The sequence below is a fragment of the Nomascus leucogenys genome, chromosome 14, assembly GCF_006542625.1.
Source record: "Nomascus leucogenys isolate Asia chromosome 14, Asia_NLE_v1, whole genome shotgun sequence".
Classification (NCBI taxonomy): Eukaryota; Metazoa; Chordata; class Mammalia; order Primates; family Hylobatidae; genus Nomascus; species Nomascus leucogenys.
In genome coordinates, this window is record NC_044394.1 from 85,278,017 (window position 1) to 85,302,954 (window position 24,938).

Here is a 24,938-nt window from a genome sequence, read left to right on the forward strand (position 1 = left end):
GCCCTCGGTCTGGGCCCTCCCTTCCTGGCTAGGGTCTGCCCCAAGCTCTCCACACTGCAGGCTGCCCTGGGGTTACCCAGCGCCCCACAGAGGGGGCCAGGCCACTGCCTCTGGGGACCCTGGGGGGGCTGTCCCTCTCCACACCCGGCTGGGTGGGTGGGCAGCAGGGTGGTGCCAAGAGCAGAGGGAGCTGACAAGGGGGGAAACAAAAGAAACATTTGGAACTTGTAAAATTGTCCTTAGGCATGTAAATTCCTTGTCAATTTCCTGCTAATTAGAAACAAGGGGGAAGGGGAGCGGGAAGGGGCTAGCCCCAGCGAAACCTAATTAGCTCCATTTCCAAAACCAAATACTGTTCTTGGACACAGCTCCACCACAATATTGTGAAAGGCGAGAGGCCTGGCCGGCCCACTGCCCAGAGGGAGTCCCCTGTGCTGGTGGAGGGGTTGGGTTTCTGGGGCTGGGACCAGCCACCTGCCCGCCCCTGACAAACACTGTCAAAATAACTGCACGCGCTGGGGCTGACACGGGTCTGGGGGAATGGGGCCTGCGGGGCTGTCCTCTGGGCAGCAGAGCCCCTCAGCCTCCAGCCGCAGGAGCTGGGGTGTGGGGTGAGGAGATGGGTTTGGGTGCCTCTCCTGGGTGAGAGCTGAATCCCCTGGGTGGGGCTGGTGGTGAGTTCCTGGCCCCCATGCCTGCTGCCCTGCAGCTGGCTGGCATGGGCAAGACCAAGGCCCTCCTGAGCCTTAGCAAATCTCGGGCTCCTGCAGGCGTGGAAGTGCAGGCCACACAGAAGTCCTGGAGTGAGTATGAGGTGGGGAGAGGGGGCTGAGGGGCAGCCAAGAGAGGGCGGGCAGACTGGCCTCAGGTCCCCACCCCCCAGCTCACACTCAGAGTTGGGGTCATCATGGCCACTCATGAGCAGAGGCTCACTGGGGTCCCCTCCCTCCATTCCCTGCAGGGTGTCTGGTCCGCCTCCCAGGCCCTGCGGGGGGCTTTCTGGGCCTCTCCTCTGCCCCCACCCTGAGCTCCAGCCCGAAATGCCAGGGCTCCCAGGGGCTGTGCAGAAACCATCTGTCCCCACGTCCCTTCTCATCCCCCGAAGCCTGGGCATCCCTCTCCACAGTCGGGACAACCTCCCAGTCCACCCGTCTGCACTGACCACACCCCGTGTGTCCAGACACCTCTTGGATCCCCTTGGGGAGACGCCCCAGCCCCTCTGCACTGAAGCAGAACTCACCCCAATGTCCAACTGCTGCTCCCCAGGTGCACCCTCCCATAGCCCAGGCCAGAAACTGGGGGTCACCTAGACCGCTCTATCCCTCCCTGCCCCCAATCTCCCTCCCAGATATCACCAATGCCGGCTCCTGTGGGGCCCCACACCTGTATCGCTTCTCATTGGAACCCGGTAACTAACCGATGGCTTCCTGCTCCAGCCTCCTGGTGTCACCCCAAAGAGAACTTTTTAAAATGCAAATGAGATGTCACCCTACCAGAGGAAACCCAACTTGGAGGTAAGGAGGACCCACACCCACCCCACCTCCAGCCAGGCCCTCTCAGGTACCCCGAGGGGACTCGCTGGCACCAGGACTCGGCTCTGCTGGGCCTGAGCTTCCTCTTCCCCAAGGCCCCACCGGCTCTGACTTCTCAGCAAAGACAAACTCCGCATCCCTTCTTCGGGGATGCCTGCTGCCAATGGGGTGAGCAGCCCCTCACGGGGTTAGGGGGCTGGGCCTCGTGCAGCCCAGGTCTAGCCCAGGCCGCCAAGTGTGTAAGCCAGGAAGTGCGGGCTTCTGTGGGCTTCCTGCAGCCCCCACAGGATGCATCCTCCTCCTAAGCGACCCCACGATCCCCGGGCTGCTGGGGGCTGCAGGGCAAGGCCAGGTCCTGAGGAAGCTGGTGGGGCTGGGGTGATGAGGAAGGTGGGCACCAGCTCAGCTGCTCCCACCTGAGCGCTGAGAGGTCTTGAGACAGCGTGACCTGGGAACTGAACCTGCGCCTGGGGGTGGTCCTGGGCCCCTGGGTTTAAATCCTGAGGGGCAGGCCCACCCTCTCCTCTAGCCCCCGCCCTGGCCTCGATGACACCTGGTGGGAGGGCTCACCTAGGCTGGCCTTTCCCTTGTGCCCCAGAAGCTCCTTCGCCCCCTCCCCACCTCCAGCTCCCTGCTCCCCACGCCGGCCCCACGCTGCACTTGCCTTTTTGGGTTCCATAGAAACGGTGCTGCCCATAGAGAACGTTGCTGTTTCCATGGTGATCCAAGTGGCTCACGGGTAGGAAGGTGGATGCCAGACTCCCCGAAAATCTGGGGTACCCCGGAGCTAGAGAAGCAAGAGACCCAGTTGCAGAGGCAACTCCCAGCCCCCTGGCCCGCACTCGCCCTGACCCCAGGGAGGCAAGAAGCCGGCAGGCAGCCCAGGAGCGATGTCCCGCAGAGCCCAGCACGCAGCCGCCGGGGGGAAATCAACCCATCAATACATCATATTAACTCTGACTCGACTAATGCCATCCCTCCGGTGCGGCACAAATTGAATTGCTGATGGGCTGGGGAGAGGGGAGGACGGATGAGGGGGCCTCTGTTCCCTCCCAGCAGCACTCAGGATCGAGGAAGCTCCCAGGCTGGGCAACAAAAGGGACTCTGGGGAGGTTTTGTGGGAGAAGGTGGCACGGTGGACAGACTGCGCCAAGGCCCTGGCCAAAGGAGAACCAGGCCCGGACTTGGCCTCCCCAAGGCAGGCCCCAGGGCCCAATGGACAGCCCAGGCCAGGGGCCAGTGCTGCTGGGGTGTGGCCAGCCTCCCCCGACCCTGGCTGGAGGTCACAGGTGTGTCCATCCGACGCCGAGTTCCCACCACGGCCAGGCCTCTTCTGGCTCTGAGATCTGCACAGGGTGGGGAAGGGACGGGGGCAAAGAGTTCCTTGCACAGGCCCCAGCCCCAAAACCCCAGGCGGTGACTCCGAGTCATGCCAGACAGGCCCCTCTGTAGGCTAAGGGGTCTGTCTGTCCCTCAAGGCAGCCACATTTCTGAGCGGCCTGCCCCTGCCCAGCACAGGAAAGCCAGCCACACCCAGCTACCCACGCGGCTGGGCCTGGGCCTTGGGACAGCTCTGGCTGTGTGGGGCACACTTGCCCCCACCCAAGGGATGAAGCACAGCCGGCAGGTCAGGACAGGGCTGAGCATGGCCTGGGAGGCCTGCAGGCACCAGAACCCAGCCCAGGGGCTGCAGAGAACATGTCTGCTGGATACCAGGGACACCAGCCACAAGGAATGTGGCTTCTGGTTCCCCAGCAGGACCCCGGGCCACGGGCAGAGCTCTCGGACTCAGACCCCCCCAGCCCCAGCCCCAGCCCTGCGTGCAGTGCCGGTGGTGCCAGTGCCAGCCGGCCCGCCATAGCAGCTGCCTGAACGTGAGGGCCGAGCGGCTGGCTGTGGTTGGGGGTCCAGCAGCCTTTTGTAGGCCTGAGGAGAAGACATTTGAGGCAGCAACCCACAGCTTCAACCTGCCAGAATGAACCAGAAGGAATGCAGCTGGGCGGGGCAGGACGGGGGGGCCCTCACCCTCTAAAACTCCTGCTCTGAATCTTCCCTGGACAACAGGCCCCCTAGTCCAACTGGGGCACCCCACACCCCAATCCCAGTGGGTCCCCCAGCAGTGGCAGGCACTGTTCGATCCTCTCTGGCTCAGTGGATCCCAGGGAAATCTCTGGAGCTTGAGCCCCGGGAGATGCTCCAGGAAACCCAAGCTCTGGGTCACCAGCTCCAAGAACGCACCCCACACACATCCCATTTGGAGTCTTGTGCAGGGCGTGAGCACAGGAAAGGCCCTGGGAAGTCCTGCGACACGGAGGCCTGCTTGACAGGGTGAAGTCCCATCTCCCTGTGAGGCCGCACATCCCAAGCCAAGTCTGGGAACCTGGGGAAGGCGCCCTGGCCCTGGTACGGCCCTGCAGCTGCCCTCCAGCTCAGGACACGGGGCTGAGGCTCGAGCCTGGCCGACCGGCCTGGTCTGTGTGGGAGCTGCATCTGGAGCAGCTGTTTACCAGATTAAACTCCAATCCTGGAAGATTCGACCAAAGCTGAGGGGGACGGGGTGGGAGCGACCTGGGGCGGGGGTAGGGGAGTGACAGGGCAAGGGGCAGGGCTTGGGGGGCACTGGTTAAACCTCCACAGCTGTCCCCCTTTAATTGGCTGCTGTTAAATGTTTTACGAGGCCTCATTTTGGTAAACAGAAGTCTGTAAATTCCTCCTTCCCAGACACCGTTTCCCAGGCATGGAGCCCCTGTCCCCCTCCGGAGGTCCAGGCCTCCAGCCCATCCGCTCTCCGGGGGGAGCAGGCACTCAGCTGGCGGAGGAGTGGGCTCCTTCCCGCCAGTCCCCTCTGGAGGCAGCTGAGGGTGGGCAGCTATGCATGTCCCTCAGCTGCTGGGCCTTGGCTGGTGGCCCCTGGGCTGGGGAGCAGGGCAGCATTGGCCAGGGCCCTAAGACCAAAGGCCTGGCTGGTGCCCCCATCCTTGCCTGCTCAGGTCCCCACCTCTGAGGCCCCAGAGGGGAAGTTAGGGAGCCAGGGGAGGAGGAGGGAGTGGGGAGATGGGATGGAGGGGCAGGGAGCAGAGAGGGAGGGGCTGGGTGCCAGAGGCCCAGTCGGCAGGGTGGGGTCATCTTTGGGCAGGGGGCAGAGAGAGGAAGGAAAAAGGTCCTCCCAGCCCAGCGGCAGAAAGCCCCTTTCTTTTTCCCAATAAGATCGTACTCTCAAAACTGAGGAAGAAAATTAAAAAATGATTTTTATATATCAGAGCAGCTGTTCTGAGGCCAGAAGGCAGGGCTGCTGCGGCTGGCCCGGGGACACACAGGCATCCTGGAAGGGGCTGCCACTGAGGAGTGGGGGAAGACAGGGCTGCTGTGGCCGGACCGGGGACACACAGACTGATGACACCTGCCCTGGGCACACGGGGGCCTCGGTGGACTGATGACACCTGCCTTGGGGACACGGGGGCCTTGGTGGACTGATGACACCTGCCCTGGGCGCAGGAGGGGCTTCGGTGGACTGATGACACCTGCCCTGGGGACACGGGGGCCTTGGTGGACTGATGACGCCTGCCCTGGGGACACGGGGGCCTTGGTGGACTGATGACGCCTACTCTGGGCACAGGAGGGACCTCGGTGGACTGATGACACCTGCCCTGGGCACAGGAGGGGCCTCGGTGACTGATGACACCTGCCCGGGGCACAGGAGGGACCTCGGTGGACTGAGGACACCTGCCCTGGGCACAGGAGGGGCCTCGGTGGACTGAAGACGCCTGCCCTGGGCACACGGGGGCCTCGGTGGACTGATGACACCTGCCCTGGGCACACGGGGGCCTCGGTGGACTGATGACACCTGCCCTGGGTACACGGGGGCCTCGGTGGACTGATGAAGCCTGCCCTGGGCACAGGAGGGACCTCGGTAGACTGATGACACCTGCCCTGGGCACACGAGGGGCCTCAGCAGTGACCGCAGCTGTGGGCAGTTCCCACTCCCACTCTAGGGCCGGAAGGGCCTACAGCCTTGCAGCGGCCCCTTCCCTAGTCCTGTCTGCTCTCTGCCATACACCCCTGCTCCCACACACAGGCCCCTCACCCCAAGTGGGCAGACCCCCGGGCGTGCAGGCTGTGTTTCAAAGTGCAGCTCCTGGGACATGAGTGGTTGGTGGGAGGCATGGCAGGAGATTCCTTCTTGGAGCTGGAGTGCCCAATCCTTGGGGCCCCCTGAGGCTTCGGAAGCTCAGCCTCTTCCCCATCTACAGGCCTGCAGGGAACTGGCCCAAGTGGTGACCCACAGCTGCCTCAGGGGCGGGCCGGGCCAGCTCCATCTGTTCCCAGGCTGAGCAAGGTGGCTAAGAGCAGGAGCAGGTGCCAGGTTCCCATGGGAGCCTCTAGAACGAACGCAGTGGGCAGCCTGCCCAGGATCCAGGCACCAACCCCACAGGGAGGAGCGCAGCTTTCCTGGGGATGGGGGAGGGAGGGTGGGGCCGGGGATGGGGGAGGGAGGGGGGCCCGGGGATGGGAGGGAGGGTGGGTCTGGGACTCAGGGGGCGGGTGGGCCCGGGAGGGTGGGTCTGGGGCTGGGGGCAGAGGTTGGGGTTGGGTCTGGGGCTGGAGGGGAGGGGGGCCCGCGATGGGAGGGAGGGTGGGCCTGGTGATGGGAGGGAGGGTGGGTCCGAGGCTGGGGCCATCCTCAAGCCACAGGAGGCAATGGACAATTCTCAGAACGTGGAGCTAGAAGCAACCGCACAATCCCCAAAGCCTTCACTGGCATCCTGGACATCAGCTCTGGCTACCAGGGAACTCCCTCCTGCCTGTCCACCAGGACCTTCCTCATGTTCCCCAGGCAGCGTCCTTGACACACAGGTCATTGTACCGGGGCCACAGGCACACCACCAGCCAGCCCCACACACAGGCACACAATAGATGGTGCATCTGCCGGGGCGGCTGCACCATCGGTCAGGTCCAGGGATGTCAGCCTAGGAAGGCTGCACCCCATCCCCAGTGACCAAGGCCACTGGCCCCAGCAGTGGACAGCCGCCGCAGGACACGGGAGGGAAGTTGCTCTCTGTGCCTATATCACATGGGGTCTGGACAGCTGTTCTCATTGGTGTGGCAGATAGAGAAACCGAGGCTGGGCATGTGAACTCGAGGCTAAGGCAGCTCTGGGTCTGGGAAGACCCCTGCCCTGCCCACCTGCCCTGCACATGGCAGGGGCCCATGCCGCATCTGCCACAGTCCCACCCTGTCCTCCGGTGCCTGGGTGTGCGCAGGGTCTGGGGTGCAGCCTCCTGGGTCCCAGAGCAGCCTCTAGCCAAAGTCCCTGGCTCCTGGAGGGCAGGAGCTTGCGGGGCAGAGGGGACACCCACTCCAAAGCACGGCAGGTCAGAGGGCAGGGAGGGGATGAGGGAAAAGGCTCTCAGTCACACATAGTCCTCACCCTCAGTTTCCTCACCTGTAAAATGGGCGCAAGCGCCACTGTGCTGTGCAGCATTGCCAGGGGGAGGCAGGTGCCATCCCAGGGCCAGACTCATGACAGAAGTGCCGTCATCCTGCCCAACCTCAAGCCAGGGCTGGCCCTGGGATCCCTGCAGCTGCAGGGACCAGGCCCTTTATCCAAACCAGGGGTGGCCCTCTCCCCAACCTCCCTGGGGCTCAGGTTCTGCCACCTGGGATGTCCCTATCCTGGCTTCCCCAGGTCTGTGTCTCCCCTAGCCACCTCCATACCAGCCTTCTGCCAGGTGTGGACCTGGGTGCTGGTCACCATGGCCATGGGATGAAACCCCTGCCCTCAACAGTGACTGGCAGCACTCAGCCAGGCCGTGAACATGAGGCTCATAAAGTCTCAGTGGGTTGGGGGTTGGGAACTGCCAGGGCCTGAGGGCAGACTCCAGTGGGGACAGGAGGCTGGGACCCTGGCAGGGTGCAGGCCAGGGCAGGCCATGGTGAGGGGCCGAGGGTATGGGAGGGCTGGCTCCAGAAAGCCATAGGACGCCTCAGGAGGGGGGATCATAGGCCTGGATGGGGCAGCCGCCCTCTGGCTGAGAGAAGCTGCCAGGAGGTAGCCGGCCCAGCAGAGCCCCTCCACCCCCACGCCGGGACCCCCACGCTGTCCCTCGCATCCCAGGGGAGCCAGCTTGTCACCACTGGCCCAACTCTCCCTCGCACATGGGAGGGGACAGCAGGTCTGGGCAGGGCAAGGGCCACCCCCCCCATATAGATGTGGGCGTCCTGGAGTGAGCCCAGGTACAAATGTCAGTGCTGGGGTGGTCAGCGGGCCTGTGGGAGACAGATCAAGAGGCTGTTTTAGCCACTGAGGAAACCGAGGCTGGGAGAGGAAGGAGAAGCTGAAGGGGTCTGGGAGGAAGTGGCAGGTCCCAGGCAGGCATCACAGGAAGGATGGAGCTGGGGCCCCAGTACCTCTGAGGGCACTCGGGGTGGGTGGGTGCTGGTGGGACCTCTGTCCCTCAAACAGATGTGGTCCCAGCTCCTGCTCACTCCCAGCAGCACCAGCGAGTCCTGAGACCTCAGAGGGGATGAAGGGGACAGAGGGGCAGCTGGCAGGATGCAGGAAGCTTCGGGGCTCCGTTGGCAGGGAGTGCTCGGCATGCGTAGCCCCGGACCCCCGGGAGCTGGCCAGGCCCAGTGAGAAGTGGCCGCTGGTGGGGCGCGGTTCTGACCAAGAGGCCGGCCAGGCGAAGAGCCAGTGCATGTGTGTGTGCCTGCCACCCCCGTGGCACCCCCCAGGTGGCACAAGAGACCACCAGTGGCCTCAGTGGGCAGCTCAGCAGCCCCTGCCCCCACCCCTTCCCAGCTGAGCCCCCCAGGAACAGAATCCTCTTTCATTGGCCCTGTGGGTGGTCCTGGCCAGGCAGCTGGGGGGCGCAGTGGGGAGGGAGGGGACCAGGCCTGCTGACAATAGGGCCAGCTGTGCGTGCCCCCACCCTGCTCTCATCCTCATCCACCCAGGATAGGCTGCACGGCAGGAGCTCACCTCTGCCCCTGGCCAGTTCCGCCGCCCACCCCCACCCCAAGCCCCAGGGAGGCCCAGCGCTGGCAGGAGCACGAGCCTCGGGTGAGCTGCAGGCCGGGAGGAGCTGAACAGACAGGCTCTGCCCAGGCCAGATGTTCCGGGCAGCTCCTCCAGCTCCAGGCTGCCTCTGCTGCACCCCCAGCTGCTCCCCCGGGGAAGCAGGAAGCCCTGGCCTGCTCGAGGGGCTGCCCTGCAGATGGGGAGAAAGGAGGCCCCGCCTAGCATGGGGGGTTCCTGGGGCTACCCCAACCTGGGTTCCTGCTGGCCTGCCCCACCCTGGTCTACCTACCCTCAAAGAAAGCCCTGGGCTGGGGAGGGGGTGGCAAACTGGCTGGGCTGGGCACCTGCCTCCTGCCCATCCTGGGCCACTAGAAGGAAACGTGGGCAAGGCCGACCGCCCAGGCAGCCCGCTGTGCCTGCTGGCCCCCACTCTCCGGCCGAGTCGCGTGCCCCCCGCCCACCTCGCTCCCCTTCCCCCATGAACACACATGGCAGAGAAACAGGCCCAGCGCACGGGGAGCCAGCTGGCACCCTGTCAAACTAGCAGCCAGGCATGCTGCCCGGGCAGCCAGCCAGCCTCTCACCCTGGCCCGCCCGCCCTGGCCTCTGCCTCTCAGCTCACAGCGCGGCAGCTCCATGTGGTCTGTCGGGGAGCACGGCTGCGTGGCAGGGAACCCCTGCAGGGAGGGGAGGGGATCCCGGGAGGTGGGACAACTGAACTGAAGGCAGAGCAGGGGACAGCAAGCCGGAGCATGGGCCTCACAGGTGTGTGGCCTTGGAGGCTCTGCCACCCTCCGGGGGCACCCACACCCATCCTCAGCCCCGGGTGGGCCCTGCATTCTGGGGCCCAGGTGGGCGGATCAGAGGCCACGCCCCGCGCCCCCTTGTCCTGCCTCCACCTGTGCTGGTCCACCCAGCCCACTGTCCCTCACACGTGCCCGCCCCCACCTGACACGGACAGCGGGAGATGCATCTCGCCCAGCCAGGGTGCCAGGTGCCCAGCAGGGTGGACAGGTGAACCTCCTCGGTGTGACACAGCCAGGGCCGCTGTGGGCACTGTCCTCTCCTCCTGCACAGGCTACCCCCGCCTGGAGGAGCTACCTCCCTGGGACGCAGACAGAAGGGGCTCAGAAGCCCAGACGCCACGGGCTCATGTCGACACTTGTAGCAGGACATTGGCCTCCCACCCAGCCAGGGGGACTCCCAAGGGCTCGGGAGCAGACGGAACCCACCGATGCAGGGCCCCATGTGAGGGGCTGAGAAGTGGTGGGGGTCCCCGGGGTGGGATGTGGGCAGCTCCGCCCAGGCAGCCGTTGGCACAAGGGGAAGTGAGTGTCTAGAGGCCGTTGGGGGTGCTGTCTGCCTGCGGGCCACCACACACCCACCCTCTGAGCAGCCCCCAGAGAGGCAGGACGGGGGCTCCAAGGCAGGTGGTGCTACCCACAAACGGCCCTCCTTGCTGCTGGGGTCCCCCAGGGTGGGCGGAGGGAGCGGGGTAGGAGCTCTCTCCTGGCGCAGAAAGCATTGGGGATGGGCTGGTGCCACTTCTGGGCCCTGACTAGGGGCCACCACTGCCAGGAGGGGAAACCAAGTCAGTGGTCCTAGGTGGATCTGTGCACCTGTGGCTGGGCCGGGACCAGGCAGCGGCCGTTGCGTCTGTTGTGGGGGGTTCACCACGGCTGCCGCAGGCCTCCCCTTCCTGCTGCCCCCATGCCAGGCCACCCTCCTCCTTCCCACAGACATCCTGGGAGCCAGATGCTGCGGCTGACCGGGGCGTTTGCCCACAGACACAAAAGGCTGAGGCGGGGTGGGGGATATGAGCCAGGAAGGCAGAGCCCCCACAGCCAGCCCAGGAGCCATGGCCAGCCTGGTCTCCCCTCCAGGAGGCCGCTGGTAGTGCATGGGCAGGAGGAAGTGGCAGGGGAGTCTGGGCAGGAGAGTCTGGACCGAGGACTCCATGCTGCCCACCGCGTCCCAGGGTAGCGGGCCCCCCTGCACCCAGGAAGAGGCCGTTCCTTCTTGCTGCCCAACATGTGCACCCTGAGCCGAAAGCCCAGATTATTTCAGCAACTGTCCCTCACTCGTCACCTGTTCTGTTTGGAAAACAGCCCCTTTCTTGTTGCACAAAGAGAGGTTTCTCTGCTTCCAGCAGTGCCGGGTGCTAATCTCCCTGCCTGGAACGGGGCGATGGCGTGGTGTGTGGGTCCACGGTGCTCTGTAAACACGACGCCCGCCGCTCAGCAGTCATTGAGTTACGGCAGTGCTGGGTGCCAGGAGCGGAGAGCCCTGTGTGCCCGCTGCCAACTGCAATTACCTCTGCATGCCAGCCGCGGGGGGCGGGGGGAGCTTAACCCTTCCCACGCTGTAGGGTTGGGGTGGCCAAGGGAATACCAGCAACTGTGGGCCCAAGGACATGGGGGCCCAGGGCTGCCTCCTAGGCTGCAGGGCAAGGGGTCTGAGCAAGCATGTGGATCCGGGCAGGGGTGCCCTGCCAGGGAAAGGCCGGGGGGGCACCTCCAGGGGTCTGCTGCTGGCCAGGCAGCCTGAGAGTAGCCAGTATTCGTGAGGCACCTACTGTGTGCCCAGGACTGTGTCCCATGGCGAGGCAGGTGGCCTGGGAGGAACTCTTTGTCCCGGGCCAGGCCCCTGGGTGGCAGCCCGTGTGCGCTGACAGCTCTCCCCGCCCCGCCCCCCTCCCAGCTGGCACATCTGGAGCCCGCCTCTTAGCGTCTGGGGAGGTGGGGCACGGCCACTGTGAGGGTGAGCACAGCCCGGCCGGCCCAGCTGTGCTCCACATTTTCTCGGCTCCCCAGAGCCCCTCCTGGCCCCCCCGTTTCCCCTTGCTGCCCATCTGGAGCACACATCTGGCCAGGACCACTGCTGAACAGGCCGCCCTTGTTTCCAACCAATCACCACTTCCCCCGGGGCTTCCTCGGCAGGGAGGCAGCCTCACCTGAGCTTGCTTGTCAACGTCCACCAGCCTGGTTCCCACTGCCACGGTGGGAGCCCCTCACCTGCCCCTGGCCCGGGCACCAGGGTCAGTCTCTTGGCCACCAGGGCATCGCTGGGAGCCCAGTCCACCAACTTACCTTCGTGGGAGTGGGAGAACCAGATCTGGGAGGTGGCGGGGTGGGAGCCACGGTAGGGCTGCTCAGGCGGGGAGGAGCTGGGGCCGCTGGGGTGCGTGGAGGCTGCTGAGCCCAGGCTGCTGGTGAGGAAACTGCCCATGAAAGAGGAGGCCGGAGAACTTCCCATCAGGCGGCTGCTGGCTGTGGACACAGGGCAAGAGTGAGTCTGGGGGCAGCTCCCAGGGTATGGCCTGAGGCAGGGCTGGGGCAACACCATAGCCCTTCTCCACAGGGGACTCTCAGGCCCCAATCTCCCCTGGAGCCTTTGTCTTTCAATATCCAAGAAACCGATGACGGGAAAGGCTACCCACATAGGCCTTTGACTGCCACACTCGGAGTCCTGAGTCTTTTGGTGCCTCAGGTGTCCTGGTACTGACACCCTCCTGCTGTTGCAAACCCAAGAACGTCATCTTTGTCACAACCACATCACCACCACCACCACCACCAGCCACATCACCCACCACTATCACCCCCCAACCACATCACCCACCACTATCACCCCCCAACCACATCACCCACCACTATCACCCCCCAACCACATTACCACTACCATCACCATGAACCACATCACCCGCCACCATCACCACCAACCACATTACTACCAACCACATCATCCACCACCACCAACAACAACCACATCACCCACCACTATCACCACCAACCACATTACCACCAACCACATCATCCACCAACCACAACAACCACATCACCCACCACTATCACCCCCCAACCACATCACCCACCACTATCACCACCAACCACATTACTACCAACCACATCATCCACCACCACCAACCACAACCACATCACCCACCACTATCACCCCACCACCAACCACATCACCCACCACATCACCACCACATCACCACCACTATCACCACCAACCACATCACCCACCACTATCACCACCAACCACATTACCACCAACCACATCACCCACCACTATCACCACCAACCACATTACCACCAACCACATCACCCGCCACTATCACCACCAACCACATCACCCACCACTATCACCCCCCAACCACATCACCCACCACTATCACCCCCCAACCACATTACCACTACCATCACCATGAACCACATCACCCGCCACTACCACCACCAACCACATTACTACCAACCACATCACCCACCACCACCCACATTACTACCAACCACATCATCCACCACCAACAACAACCACATCACCCACCACCACACCACCAACCACATTACCACCAACCACATCATCCACCACCACCACCACCACCAACCACATCACTCACCACTATCACCACCGTCCACATCATCACCAACCACATCGCCCACCAACCACATCATCACCACCATCTCCCCCAACCACATCACCCATCACCATCACCATGAACCACATCACCGACCACCACCACCAACCACATCACCTACCACTTCACTACCATCATCATCACCAACCACATCACCCACCAACCACATCACCACCATCACCACCAACCACATCACCCATCACCATCACTACCAACCACATCATCTACCACCATCACCACCACCCACATCACCACATCACCCACCACCAACCACATCACCCATCACCAACCATATCATCATCACCAACCACATCACCCAGCACTATCACCACAAACCACGTTACTACCAACCACATCACCTCCACCACCACCCCCCAATCACAGCACCAACATCACCCACCAACCACATCACCCATTACCAACCACATCATCACCAACCACATCACCTCAATCACCATGCTCCCAACCACATCACCATCACCACCACCACACAACACCAACCACATCATCACCAACCACATCACCTCCACCACCATGCCCCCAACCACATTACCACTACCATTACCACCAACCACATCATCCACCACCATTACCAACCACATTCAACAACAACCACAACACCACCACCATCACCAACCACATCGCCAACCACAACAACCATATTACCAACAATAGCCAATCACCATCAATAACCACATCACTCACCACCATCACTGTCACCACCACTACCACCCAGGTGCTGGGTACTGCGCCAAATCAACTTTTGGGGCCTGTGGATGGGCCTCCTCTTCACAGAGAGAGCAGCTCCAAGAGGAAGGCAGCTCCAAGGCCTCTTAGACACTGGCGAACTTGCCAAAAAGGTCAAGGTGATACATGAGGCACCAGGGTCAGCAGGGCCCCAGCCATAGGCCCTGTGTCAGCTCCACGGGCCCCACAGTCTCGGCCCCTCCAGGCAGCACTGGGAGGAGCTGTTCTCTCTCCCAAGTGGGGTCCTCATCCCTCTACCCAGGCCCAATAAACTGACTTGTCAGACAGGAGTGGCCCTGTCTCAGGTGAGCAGAGGGAGAAACTGAGCCAGGGGGAAGACCGAGGGCGGGGGACAGAGGAAGGAAGGGCAGCGCTGAGGACGGATCTGCTTCTAAAATCCCTTCAGGGTTCCTAGGGCTGGGCCCCGACTGGGCTGGCACAGAGCTGCAGATGGCGCTCACCTCTGGGTCAGGTGGAGGCAGCGAGAGGCTCCTTCCTGGGCACCGCCAGGATACCCCGCACTTCTCCTGGCAGCCTGAGTGTGGGAAACGGTGAGCCCCCAGGGCCCCAGGCCTCGCCCAGCCCAGCTCTCCCGGACCATCGGCCCGCCTGCATGCTTGCCTGTGGCCCCTCAGCTGTGCCCCCCTCTGCCCAAGTCCAGTGGCCAAGGCCAGCCCGAGGGAGCCTCCCAGGGTTGCCATGACTACCGGCTCCTGCACACGGAGGACACAGCACACACAGATTTCTGCACACGGTGGCCCTGCTGCTCCATGGGTGGTCTGAGGCTGTCACTGAGCGGCCCCCACTCCAGCCAGGCACCCTGGCACCTTGTCATCTCCATCCCATGGGCAGCAAGCCTGGCCTCGGACCATTCCAGGAACCTGGGGCGGGGGCACTGCCCCCTCGGGCAAAGGGGTATGAGGCTGAGCATGGGGATAGTGGGGTCTGCAGGGGCCCAGCCCGAGGTGAGTCAAGACAGCCATTCCCCTGCCCTGGAGGCAGGGGGAATTTGTGAATTTCTGATGCCTCATCCAGCCTGGCTTGGCCCTGGGAACTTCCCAGACACGAGGTGACTCAGCAGAGGCGGCGGGGCAAGGGGGGCGGCGGGGGCTGCCCTGCAGGGCCCTGGCAGGCTCCTGCTGTGCTGAGCCAGTTCCCAGCCCAGGGCCCCCAAGGCCCCTTCCCCTCTCGTGTGTGAAAGCGGCCACGTGGACTCAAGGGGCCTCTCCCAGTCATGGCAGCAGAGGAGGGGTCTGTGAGTGCTGGTGGGGGACGTGGGCTGTGAGCTGGCCTCTGCGGCGCGTGGGTGGGTGGAGAGGAAGAGCCGGCCCAAGGGACTGTGGAGCAGGGCCAGGCCCAAGCCCAGGGCAGGGGGCGAAGGTGCCCGCGAGCCAGGGGCTTCCCGGACCACAGGGCTGGGACTGCCATGGGCCGGGGCCAGACCACAGGCCTGGCGGCCAGGGAGGGGACTCTGGGTTGGGAAGGGAAGTGCTGGCTTCCCCTGCTTGGGGACACTGGGGCATGCCTGTGGGGTGAGTGTGGGCTCCCCTTGGAGTTGGAAGCTTGCCGCTGCCTCGCCCAGGCCCGCCTCGAGTCCCCCAGGCCTTCCCACCCCCACACCCTCCTGGGGAAGTCCCTCCCGCCTTTTCCTCCCTGGGATGGTGGGAAGCAACTAAGTCCAAAAGTTGGGTCTGGAGAAGGGATTTCTCCAGGATCCTGGCCTGAGAACCCCGTACCTTGAGCTCTCCCACACCACGTCAGGCGGGGGCGGGACACACCCTGGTGTCCCACGGGGCCCTCAGTGGGCAACCAGCCTGTCTCTGGACTCGGGGGGCCCTGCTGTGCTGCCTTATCTGAGCCCACTAAGGAAGGGTCCCCGGCACCACAGTCTGGGGAATGAGAGGGAAGGGGATGCGGGCTCCAGCCCAGCCCCTCCCTGCACCTGACCAGCCTCACCAAGCTGGGGGCCCCAAAGTGCTGTCTGTGCCCAGAGTCAGGCAGGGCCGCTGATCTGGGGATCTCTTTCACTTCTTTTTCCCTTTCATTCTGGAAACAGGCCAGCTGGATTGCTGTCTCCTTGTCATACAAACATCATGTCTTTGTATTTTCACCATAATGAGCTCAGGTAATAAAGCACAACAGAGGCCAGACATGGTGGCTCACGCCTGTAACCCCAGCACTTTGGGAGGCCAAGGTGGTGGATCACTTGAGGTCAGGAGTTCAAGACCACCCTGGCCAACATGGTGAAACCCTGTCTCTACTAAAAATACAGAAATTATCCGGGCATGGTGGTGTGCGCCTGTAATCCCAGCTATTTGGGAGGCTGAGGTGGGAGAATTGCTTGAATCTGGGAGGCAGGGGTTGCAGTGAGCAGAGATTGTTCCACTGCCCTCCAGCCTGGATGACAAAGTGCGACTCCGCCTCCAAGAAAAAAAAAAATCACGAGAGGAAGCGGAGTCACCTGAGACCCCAGCCCTGAGGCCCTCGCATGAGCGTTCCGGGACCACTTCTGGGCACAGCTGCAAATACACTTCTCCAGTATCACACGGGGTTGCATGCTGCACCCCAATTCTGTGCCCAGGCATCCTGCATACTGAGCCTACCATGAGAGATCCTACCATCCCCCCCAAGGGACTGGGGTGGCCTCTTGCTTCTGGAAATCCTGGCTCGGGTGGCAGCTGCTGCCAGGACTTCTCACTGGCTGCTCAGCAGGCCAGCACCTCGGAGACAGGACCAGACAGGGGAAGAGCCTCTGTCTGGCATTCCCCTGGCCCCGTGAGCACGGGCCCTGCACATGGCTGGGGGCTCTCAGATGCTTACTCTAAAGGCGTGGATTTCTCCCCCAGTCCTGGCCTTGGCTTGAAACTTGGAAGCAGATTCTGCAGGCCCTGCCAGGTGGTCACTACTGTGGCGACCCCTGCGAGTGCGGGGGACGGGACTGCTGGCCACCTGAGGCCTTCCCTATCCCACTCAGCTCCTGAGGAGCCCGGGAAACCCCAGGACAGAGCATCGTGCCTCTACTGTCACCCCCACCTCCAGGTGTTTGGAGATGGCACCGTGACTGGCCAGCAGAGCCACGGGCAGACCAGGCTGCCACCTCCCCAACCCCCACCTGCCGACCAGTGGCCAACCCCAGACAGAGCCTGTGCCTCAGCTGCCTGGGAGCCGAGTGTAGACTGGGCTCCGGCCAGGGCCAGACCGCGTGGGCCACGGCCAGCCGGGAACTGGGCTGAGGGCTCTTTCCTCTTGGCAAAGTCCCTGTCTACCAAGTGCTGTGGTTACCAGTCCAGGCGGAGGCAGCTGGGGGCCAGGGAGGGGGTCTTGACCTAGGCCTCCTCAGGCCAAGTGCCCCATCCTGGCACTGCCTGCAGTGGTACCTCCCCTACCTGCGGCTTCACACTCATGTGACCTAGTGCCACCATGCTCCCAAGGTCGGTCGTGGGCCCGTCATGGGGCTGGTAAGAGATGGAGCGTGACCGAGTCTAAGTTGCTGGACCAGGCCCATAGCCCCAAGTGCTCCACTGCGGGCTGAACACGGCCTGTCCCCACCCGCGTGCATGGTCAGGGCACCCTGGCCCCACACAGAGCCTGCCTGGGGCCGCTCTGCCAGGCTTCCCATCAGCTCTCATCACAGGAATGTAGCACGAGTTTAGGATGTTCCTGGGGAAGGGACCAGTAAGCGGGACGCGATGTCAGTGGGGCCACCGAGGACTGCACACTGGCCTCCAGCTGGCTGCCCCCACTGCCCAGCCGGCCCAGGCCGGGTTTGCAGCTCTAGATCCAGACGGGGCTCTGGCCCCAGCTCCAGGGCCACCTCAGCTCTGCCCAAGATGCTGTAGAGGCCTGGTTCGGGCGCCCGGCTAGCTGAGGAAACGGTGTCGGGAGACAGCAACACCAGGAGGGCTGTGGCCACCCCCAGGTGGCTTAGGTCCTCGGGCACAGCCCCATCCCTGGGAGGCCAGTCTGACCCAGCGCCCAAGGTCCAGCCAACTAGACAGGGAGGCAGGCTGTGCCTGGATCTGCTGTCCCTGGGCGGCCCAGCAGCAGGACTGGGGAACAGCTGCACAACAGCTGGGCTGGAGTCTCGATGCCCACTGAGCCCGGCCCTGGCCCAGGGCTGCTGTGTGGGGAGGCCGGCACACAGTAGGTGAGAGCTGGCCACATGGGCTTACAGCAGAGGTGGCCCTAAGTGGCCAGGACAGCCGATGGGAGCTAGCCTGCCTCCTGCCAACCTGTCTGCCAGGCTCCCTGCCATGGATGGCCAAGAAGGGCAACACATGCTGGGAAGCCCCAGGGGTACAGAGCATGCTGGGGCCCTGGAGCCCAGGACTCCCTGGAAAGCCACTCCCTCTGTAAGAGTCGGTCCAGCAGCTGTGCCAGCAGCCCCCATCCAGGGTCCCGAGGACCCACACACCAGAGGTTGGGCCTGGGCAATCAGATGGCCAGGTGCCTACTGTGCCCCACCCCACTCTCCTGCCAGGCTGACCCTGCTCTGCCCTGTGGCACCAGACTGAAGGCAGATGGAAGAAGAGGACGGCAGTGCCTGGGAGCTGGGAGAGGCAGGCATGGAGCCGGCAGAGCGAGCATTTGTTTTGAGTTAAGTGAACCACCGAGACAGCATCCTCCTTTTCTGGAAACTGTGAAATGGGTTGTAAAAAAAAAAAAAAAAAAAAAAAAACCTCGCTGAGATGGCGGCAGCTCCAGAGAAGCAGCGAGGCCCTTCCCAGGCTCCCGGCTCCCGCTGCTTCCGGAAGCCCAGCTGCCGGGCTGCTGGCATGGGCCTCCCCGGCTCCGAGTCTGGCGGCTGCACCCGCCGCCTGCGCCAGCTCCCACCCCCGACCCACACCCGCTCAGGCTCCCCTCTTCCCTCGGCACTGGCTTCCGCTCCACACCTTCCCCGCCCCCCACAGGGCCCGCCCAGGCGGGGGACACCAGGAGTGGCTGGGAATGGAGTGATGGGCGGTCCCAAGCACCCTTCCCACGAGCCAGGCTCCCCAGGGAGCTGTGCAGGAGGGGAGGGGAGGCAGGAAGGAGGGGCAGCCCCCCTGCTGGCCCTGCCCCACATTCCTCATTCCGGGAAAGTCGGGGGAGGAAGCCGCCCTGCACAGGTTCCTGTGTGGATGCAGAGGGGAGGTGCAGCCTGCTTGGAGGCAGGGGTGTAGCCGTCTGACCATTTGGCTGCCCAGAAAGAGGAATGAGGGACGGGGTGAAGAGACCAGGCCCTGCCTGGGGTGAGAGGCCACTCTGGGACCACCGCCCGCACCAGGAGACCAGAAGCTGCTGTGGCAGGGACTAGAGGCCCAGCCACATGCCACCCCAGTGTGCAGATGTGGCTGGGAGACAGGCAGGTGCACGCTGGGTGTGCAGGTGTTTGCAGGCTCAACCCCCAGATACAACCCAGTGATGCTTCCCCCACCCCGGCTGCAATCACTCGTGGTCCAGACTCGAGAAGATGTGGGGTGCACCTCACACTTGCACACACTCATACTTGCACGGAGGCAGGGGAGGGACTGTGTGTGAGACTCACGGGGTGTGTCTGAGTGTGCAAACCTGTCTCTGGGCGTGTGCATGTGACTACGGGTGTGCACAGAAGGTCTGACTATGCTCGCATGTCTGGGATGAGTGGCTACACACACACACACACACACACACACACGTCTCTGGGTGTGCGCACCTTGGCAGACTCTGTTCTTGGGCACGGGAGCCACACAGCTGGGCAAGTCCTCAAAGATGCTGCTTCCCAGGGCTCAGGCCTCCATCAGACTTATCCCCTTACTGACCTGAACCTTGGCAAAGGCTCTTGGCCTCCGCTGTGCAAAAGGTGGCATGGAAGGGGCACCGGGATGAACAGCTGCGCTGGGTCAGGGCACGTCCCGGCCCACTGGTGGTAGAGGGCGCCTCAGATCTGCATCAAGTTGCAGCTCCAGCCCCTCAGCCCCCTGCTGCCTGTGAACCAGCCCCCGACCCGGCAGAGCTGCTCAGTTCTGAGCTGCCTCTCCTGGGGCAGTGAGACCCCAGACCCTAAAGTGGCCCCTGGGAGTCTTGTGGAGCCTATGGGGCAGCCAGCAGGCCACGTGGCCAGGCCCAGCTCCCCTCTGCGGTGGAAAAGCAGGCCCCAGCATTTCTCGGGCTGTCCTGGAGCCCTCTCCAATCTGAAGCCGTCTCCAGGGCCCACAAACTGTCCAGATCCGGGGCGGCCCTCTGTCCCGACGGCACACCTGCTGCCACCAGATGTCCGTCTGTCCAGCACGGCTCCCTCCACGCCTGGCGGGACACGGGGCCCGCCCTGTTTAGTGTTGCCTCTTCTGCCCCCACAGCCTGGAAGTGTCTGAGGGTACCTTGGCCCCCTGGGGCCACCAAACCTCCCCACCACCCATGGCTCCACAAAGGAGGCTGGACAAGAAGTGGAGACTGAGGTGGGCACAGGGAGAAAGGAGTAACAGAGAAAAACGAAGCGTGAAAGGATGGGAACCAGCGTGGAGGCAGCGAGGGAGGGGCTGCAGGGAAGGCCAAGAGCACGAAGCCATGGGCTCAGCCCAGGACCTGGAACAGCCTGTGGGAGGGGCGCCCGCCCAGGAACAGGAGCACGTCACCCGGGAAGCCCCTTGGCTGGCTCAGGAGAACCTTCCAGAAGCCTGCGCTGGCCCAGAGGCAGCGTCTCTCAGGCCTTAATAGGAAAACCCTGTGGTTGCTGTGTACCCAACCCAATCAGCGTGGCAACGGCCGGGAGGTGATGATGACAGGATGGGCTCAGCCACCGACAGCCCAGAACTAATAAAAGAAAAGGAAAATCGGATATAAGTCTGGTTCTTATTAAAAGGGTAAATTTAGCCCTTTGGCTAGGGTGTGTGTGGGGGGGTGGCCGACGCTCCCCATGGGGTCCCTCCTCGGTCTCCCTCCCCTGAGAGCTCTGTGCCGAGTGACTCAGAGCAGCCATGGTGGGGGCTGAGGGCGGGGCGCAGGCAGGCTCCCTCTCTGCTTCTCCAGTTCTTCACACCTTCTCCCATGTCTCTCACCCGCTCTCCTGGGCAGGCGGGTGGCCAGGACCTCCCCTTGCCCCCAAGACATTCTGGAGGGCTGTGGGGCGGCTGGCTAGGGGCGTGGGAAGGCAACCAGCGTGGTCAGCGCCACTCCCCCGGCACTGCCCCCCACAGCTGGATGAGTCTCCCCGCCCCAAACTGAACGCTTCCCATCCCACCATCTTGAGACAGCCAGTTGCGGGGAGATGGACACCCCGGTGAAGATGTCAGGGGCACACGTATGCACACCCCAGCCCAGGAATCCACCCTGGCCCCCGGGTCTCCGCAGAGCAAGGGAGGCCATGTGGACACCCACCCTGCCCTCCTACACTCCGGCCTCTCAACCGGGGCCCCCACCCCCTGCCCTGACCCTGGACATGTCCAGTCTAGCTGTGGACATGGAGGGGACAACAGGGCAACGGATGGGTATGCAAGGCCTGCCTGGGCACAGCAGCCACAGGATGAGCCCCAACAGAGCCGGGCTGTAGGGAGACTCTAGTGCTCTTGGCCCTGTGTCCACACAGCCATGTGGCCCTGCTGGCCAGCCTCTCCCATCCTCCTAACTCCTGCCACCCGGCCCACACAGGAGACGTCAGTGACACAGGCTCCATGCCAGAGCAGCTGAAGAAAGGTAGGCGGAGGCAGGTGCAGGCTCAGGATGGCCAGGGGGGCAGGCTCTCACCCTCCTGTGTGCTCACATGGACACTGTGGACATGTACACGCGCATACACCATCCTCATGGACACACACACACGCACATGTACACACTCATACACCACGACATGCATACACCCATCCTCATGGACACACACATGCACACACACGCATACACCTATCCTCATGGACACACACACACACACATTACTTGTTTTCCAGCCTAGCCTGCCTGGAGGTGTGAGGCCCATGGTTTCCCTGGCAGGGTGGGGCACTCTGCCCACAGCCAGCCTGGGCCGTCCGAGATAGTTCTGTGGGTAGTTGCAGCTCCCAGAGCTGGGGTCCCTGCACGCAGGCGAGAGAAATGATGGTCTGTGTCAGCTTAAGCAGGGCTGAGGGATAGGTCAGGGAGCAGGGACAGCTTCACACACTGTGGTCACCACATCCAGCATGGAGGTGGCTATGTTGGCCGGGACAGCTCCACCTGCCACCGAGGGGGCTCAGGTCACTCCTGCCCCTGGTGCTGAGAAGGACCGAGTGCCAAGGGCCTGACTCCCAAAATGAGGTTGGCTCAGGCTGCAGTATCCCAGGAAGGGGCTGGGTGGGGGCTGGGGCAGCATAGGTCACTGCAGGCTGAAAGGGCAGGGACCAGCCCCCACTGAGGACCGGCCCCCACTGAAGTGCCATTTTCTGTTATTTCCCAGCCAAACGCTTTTGGCACAGCTGGCTCCAGCCACACGGGGCCTCACACTCGTGTTACCCTTCCAGGGGGACGCATGCCCCTTGCCAAACTCTGCTTCTCAAGGCTTGGTTCACACCCAGCCACCTTCAAAAAGCCCAGCCTGCCCTCCTTCACAACGAAGGTCCCCCTTGGAACTCCCCTCCAGGCAGCACCCTGCTGCGACCCTAAGGGGCTGAGCACACCTGTCCACTGCTGTTTGGCACCGAGCCAGGCATGGGCAAACCCAGGGTCCAGGGAGATGGGTGGAGAAGGGGAGGAAGGAACCAGGAAGCTGCCAGCGAACGGGTCTCAGAGGGCGGGGGTCACACGGCCAGGTGCCCTCCTCCAGCCCCCTCGCCCAGGCCCGTCCCCAGCCCCGTGCAGCATCTGGTGGCCCTGGAAGAGGGGCCAGGGCAGGAAGGGCAGAGCTCCGATGGGAACCAGGGGGCAAACGTGCAGGGTGCACGGCCGCGGGCAAGGACAGTACGCCGGGGCAGGTAATAGCTGCTGGAGGACAGTACACCAGGGCAGGTAACGGCCAGTCGGGTGGGGACGCGACAGGCCGGGGTGGGAGACGGAGACCACACCGGGATCCAGGGAACACACGGGACTTCTCAGTGCAGTGTGGCAGCCACAGGGGAGTGGGCAGGGCTGGGCCCAGGGGGTACCTGCCGCCTCCAACCCCAGCCTCACCCTGTCCCGGGGCCTTGGGGTTGGGGACACGTGGTGAGGCTGTGACGAACCCCAGGGAGCCTCAGTCCTTCCTGCCCCGGATGGCCACGCCAGGCCCTCCCGATGGCCAGCGCTCCTGCCGCACAGACCCACGCCCTCACGACGCACACATTCATCTTACTCATCTTAGTTTTCACCTCAGCTTTCCGAGGTAAAACCTCGGCGTTCCTAGGAACTCTGCAGGGGAGCGGGCGACTCAGGCAGGGACCGCTGGGATGGGGTAGATGGGCTGGCCAAGGGGGCTTGGGGCCCGGACGGGAGGCCCGAGGGAGAAAAGGCCCTGGTGAGGTCCGGCAGCTCCTGGTGCCCTCAGCACCCAGCCCCGCAGCCTGAGCTCCGCCTCTGTGGGGTCCGGGCCGTGATGCTGGCCGCCTGCACGCCCCGCTGGCCTCATGGACCATGGGGAGAACCAGCGCCCTCCTGAGCATCTGCTGCCCAGAAAAGACCTGCCCCAGAGGCCAGAGCGCCAGGCATTGGCCCTCGCTGTGGGAGGTGCCCCCACACCGTTGCCCCTGCCCCAGGACAGGTCCTGCCTCGGGAGGAGCCGCTCTGCTGCCAAGGGGGACATCGAGGCGGCCATGGCTGGTCCTGGGCAGGTGGCTTGGGGTGCTGCACGGGGGCTCCTTGGCGCGAGTCAGGGCCCAGAAGGCACCCCCACAGCTTTGGAGGAGAGTCTAGAGACACGCTCAGACCACATGGGTCCAGCAGGCCAGGTCCAGGGCCAGCTCCCCATCCCAAGGGCACCCAGGTGGGCTGCCAGTGTCAGCTCAATGTGGGCTGGGAGAGCCCCCGGGGTGGCTGACGCACCTGCGGACCCCACTCAGGCAGGCAGCTGACGCAGAAACAGAAGGAGAAAGCGCTGCCCAGACCAGAGGACACAGCGGCCCCAGCACCCCATAGCGAGTCCTGCGCTCCATCCAGAGAAGGACACCTTAACCCGGCTGGTACATGAACAGTTGCTGAGTGCCCATGACAGGCCAGGGTCACGCACCCTCGCCCTGAGCCCAGCCTGGAGTCCAGGGAAGCCACAAGTGGTCCGAGCGGCCTGCCTCCCGCATGGGCCCTGGGGCCTTGCTGCAGCCCCCTGCGGCCTTGTGGTTGTTTTGGGGTCGGCTTACTCCACCAGTTGGCAGGACGTCTGGGAATGGACCTCCCACAGGTGCTGAGACGACACCGCACCTGTGTGGATAGCACTGCCCTGGCTGGGGTGGGGACGGTCCACGGGTATCCAGGGGTCCGCTACTGCGGAGGGGACAGCCCAGAGTGGGGGCGGTGGTGTGGTATGGGGGGAAGACAGAAGGGGGAGGAAGAGTGGTGAGGGACGAACGGGGCCAGCCTCGCCTCAGGTGTCTAGGACCAGGCTGGCACGGGGGTACAGAGGCTGAGAGGGAGCGAGGCTTCCAGTGAGCCCGGGGCTTACACTTGACCAAGTCACATGGAAGGAGGCCAAGGGCACGGGGCAGAGGAGAGGCAAAAACCCCCAAGGGCAGGTCTCCTCCAGCCAGCAGCCAGAGCCCGGGGAGGGCATGGTCAGCACAGGGGAAGCAGCCACAGCCATGGGTGGGGTCCCGATGGCCCACTCTGGGGTCGGGTAGGCTATGACTGCTGTGGAGGGCCTCAGAGAAGGCCCTGATAACCCCGGACCCTGGTGTTCACCTTTATGTAATCGGCCCTTGGTGCGGGCGGGACCTGGACTCGTTTCTAGAAATAGGATGTGGTGGAAGTGACACCCACCCACTGTCCCCGCAAGGTGAGGCCGCACTCACACCGAGCTTCCGTCCTGCGCTCTCTCACTCTCTCCTTCCAGCCAGCAGCCAGCAACAATCCCACACCCACGACAGCCAGAGGGTGGCCTTGGGAGGGGACTCCCCACAGCTGGGTCTGGATATGTCCGAGGCCCCAGCCAACACCTGGCCCTGAGTCAGATTCCCGACTCACAGAAGCTGTGAAATAATCAACATTCGCTCTTTTAAGCTACGGAGTTGGGAGAGAATGTGAGAGAGCGCCCCAGCTACTCACGCAGGGAAGAGACAGAGCCACAGGGTGGGGCGGGGGGCGCGGACAGGGAAAGAGCCCCTGGGAAGGTATGGGAAGG

At 63.7% G+C, this 24,938-nt stretch overlaps 1 protein-coding gene across 5 annotated transcripts in view; it reads right to left on the reverse strand.

Annotated features, from left to right (window-relative positions):
* Window positions 1-24,938, reverse strand: part of BAHCC1 (BAH domain and coiled-coil containing 1) — a 67,417-nt gene that overhangs the window by 25,360 nt on the left and 17,119 nt on the right. For 4 of the 5 annotated variants that reach the window (XM_030827312.1, XM_030827308.1, XM_030827311.1 and 1 more), the window contains 2 exons: window positions 11,643-11,822; window positions 2,197-2,319 (listed from right to left, as the gene is read on the reverse strand). In XM_030827312.1, coding sequence (XP_030683172.1) covers window positions 2,197-2,319; window positions 11,643-11,822 — 303 coding nt within the window. Of the gene's footprint in view, window positions 1-2,196; window positions 2,320-2,803; window positions 3,500-5,616; window positions 5,996-11,642; window positions 11,823-24,938 lie in introns of those variants that run through there. The other variant, XM_030827313.1, reaches the window with a different exon arrangement.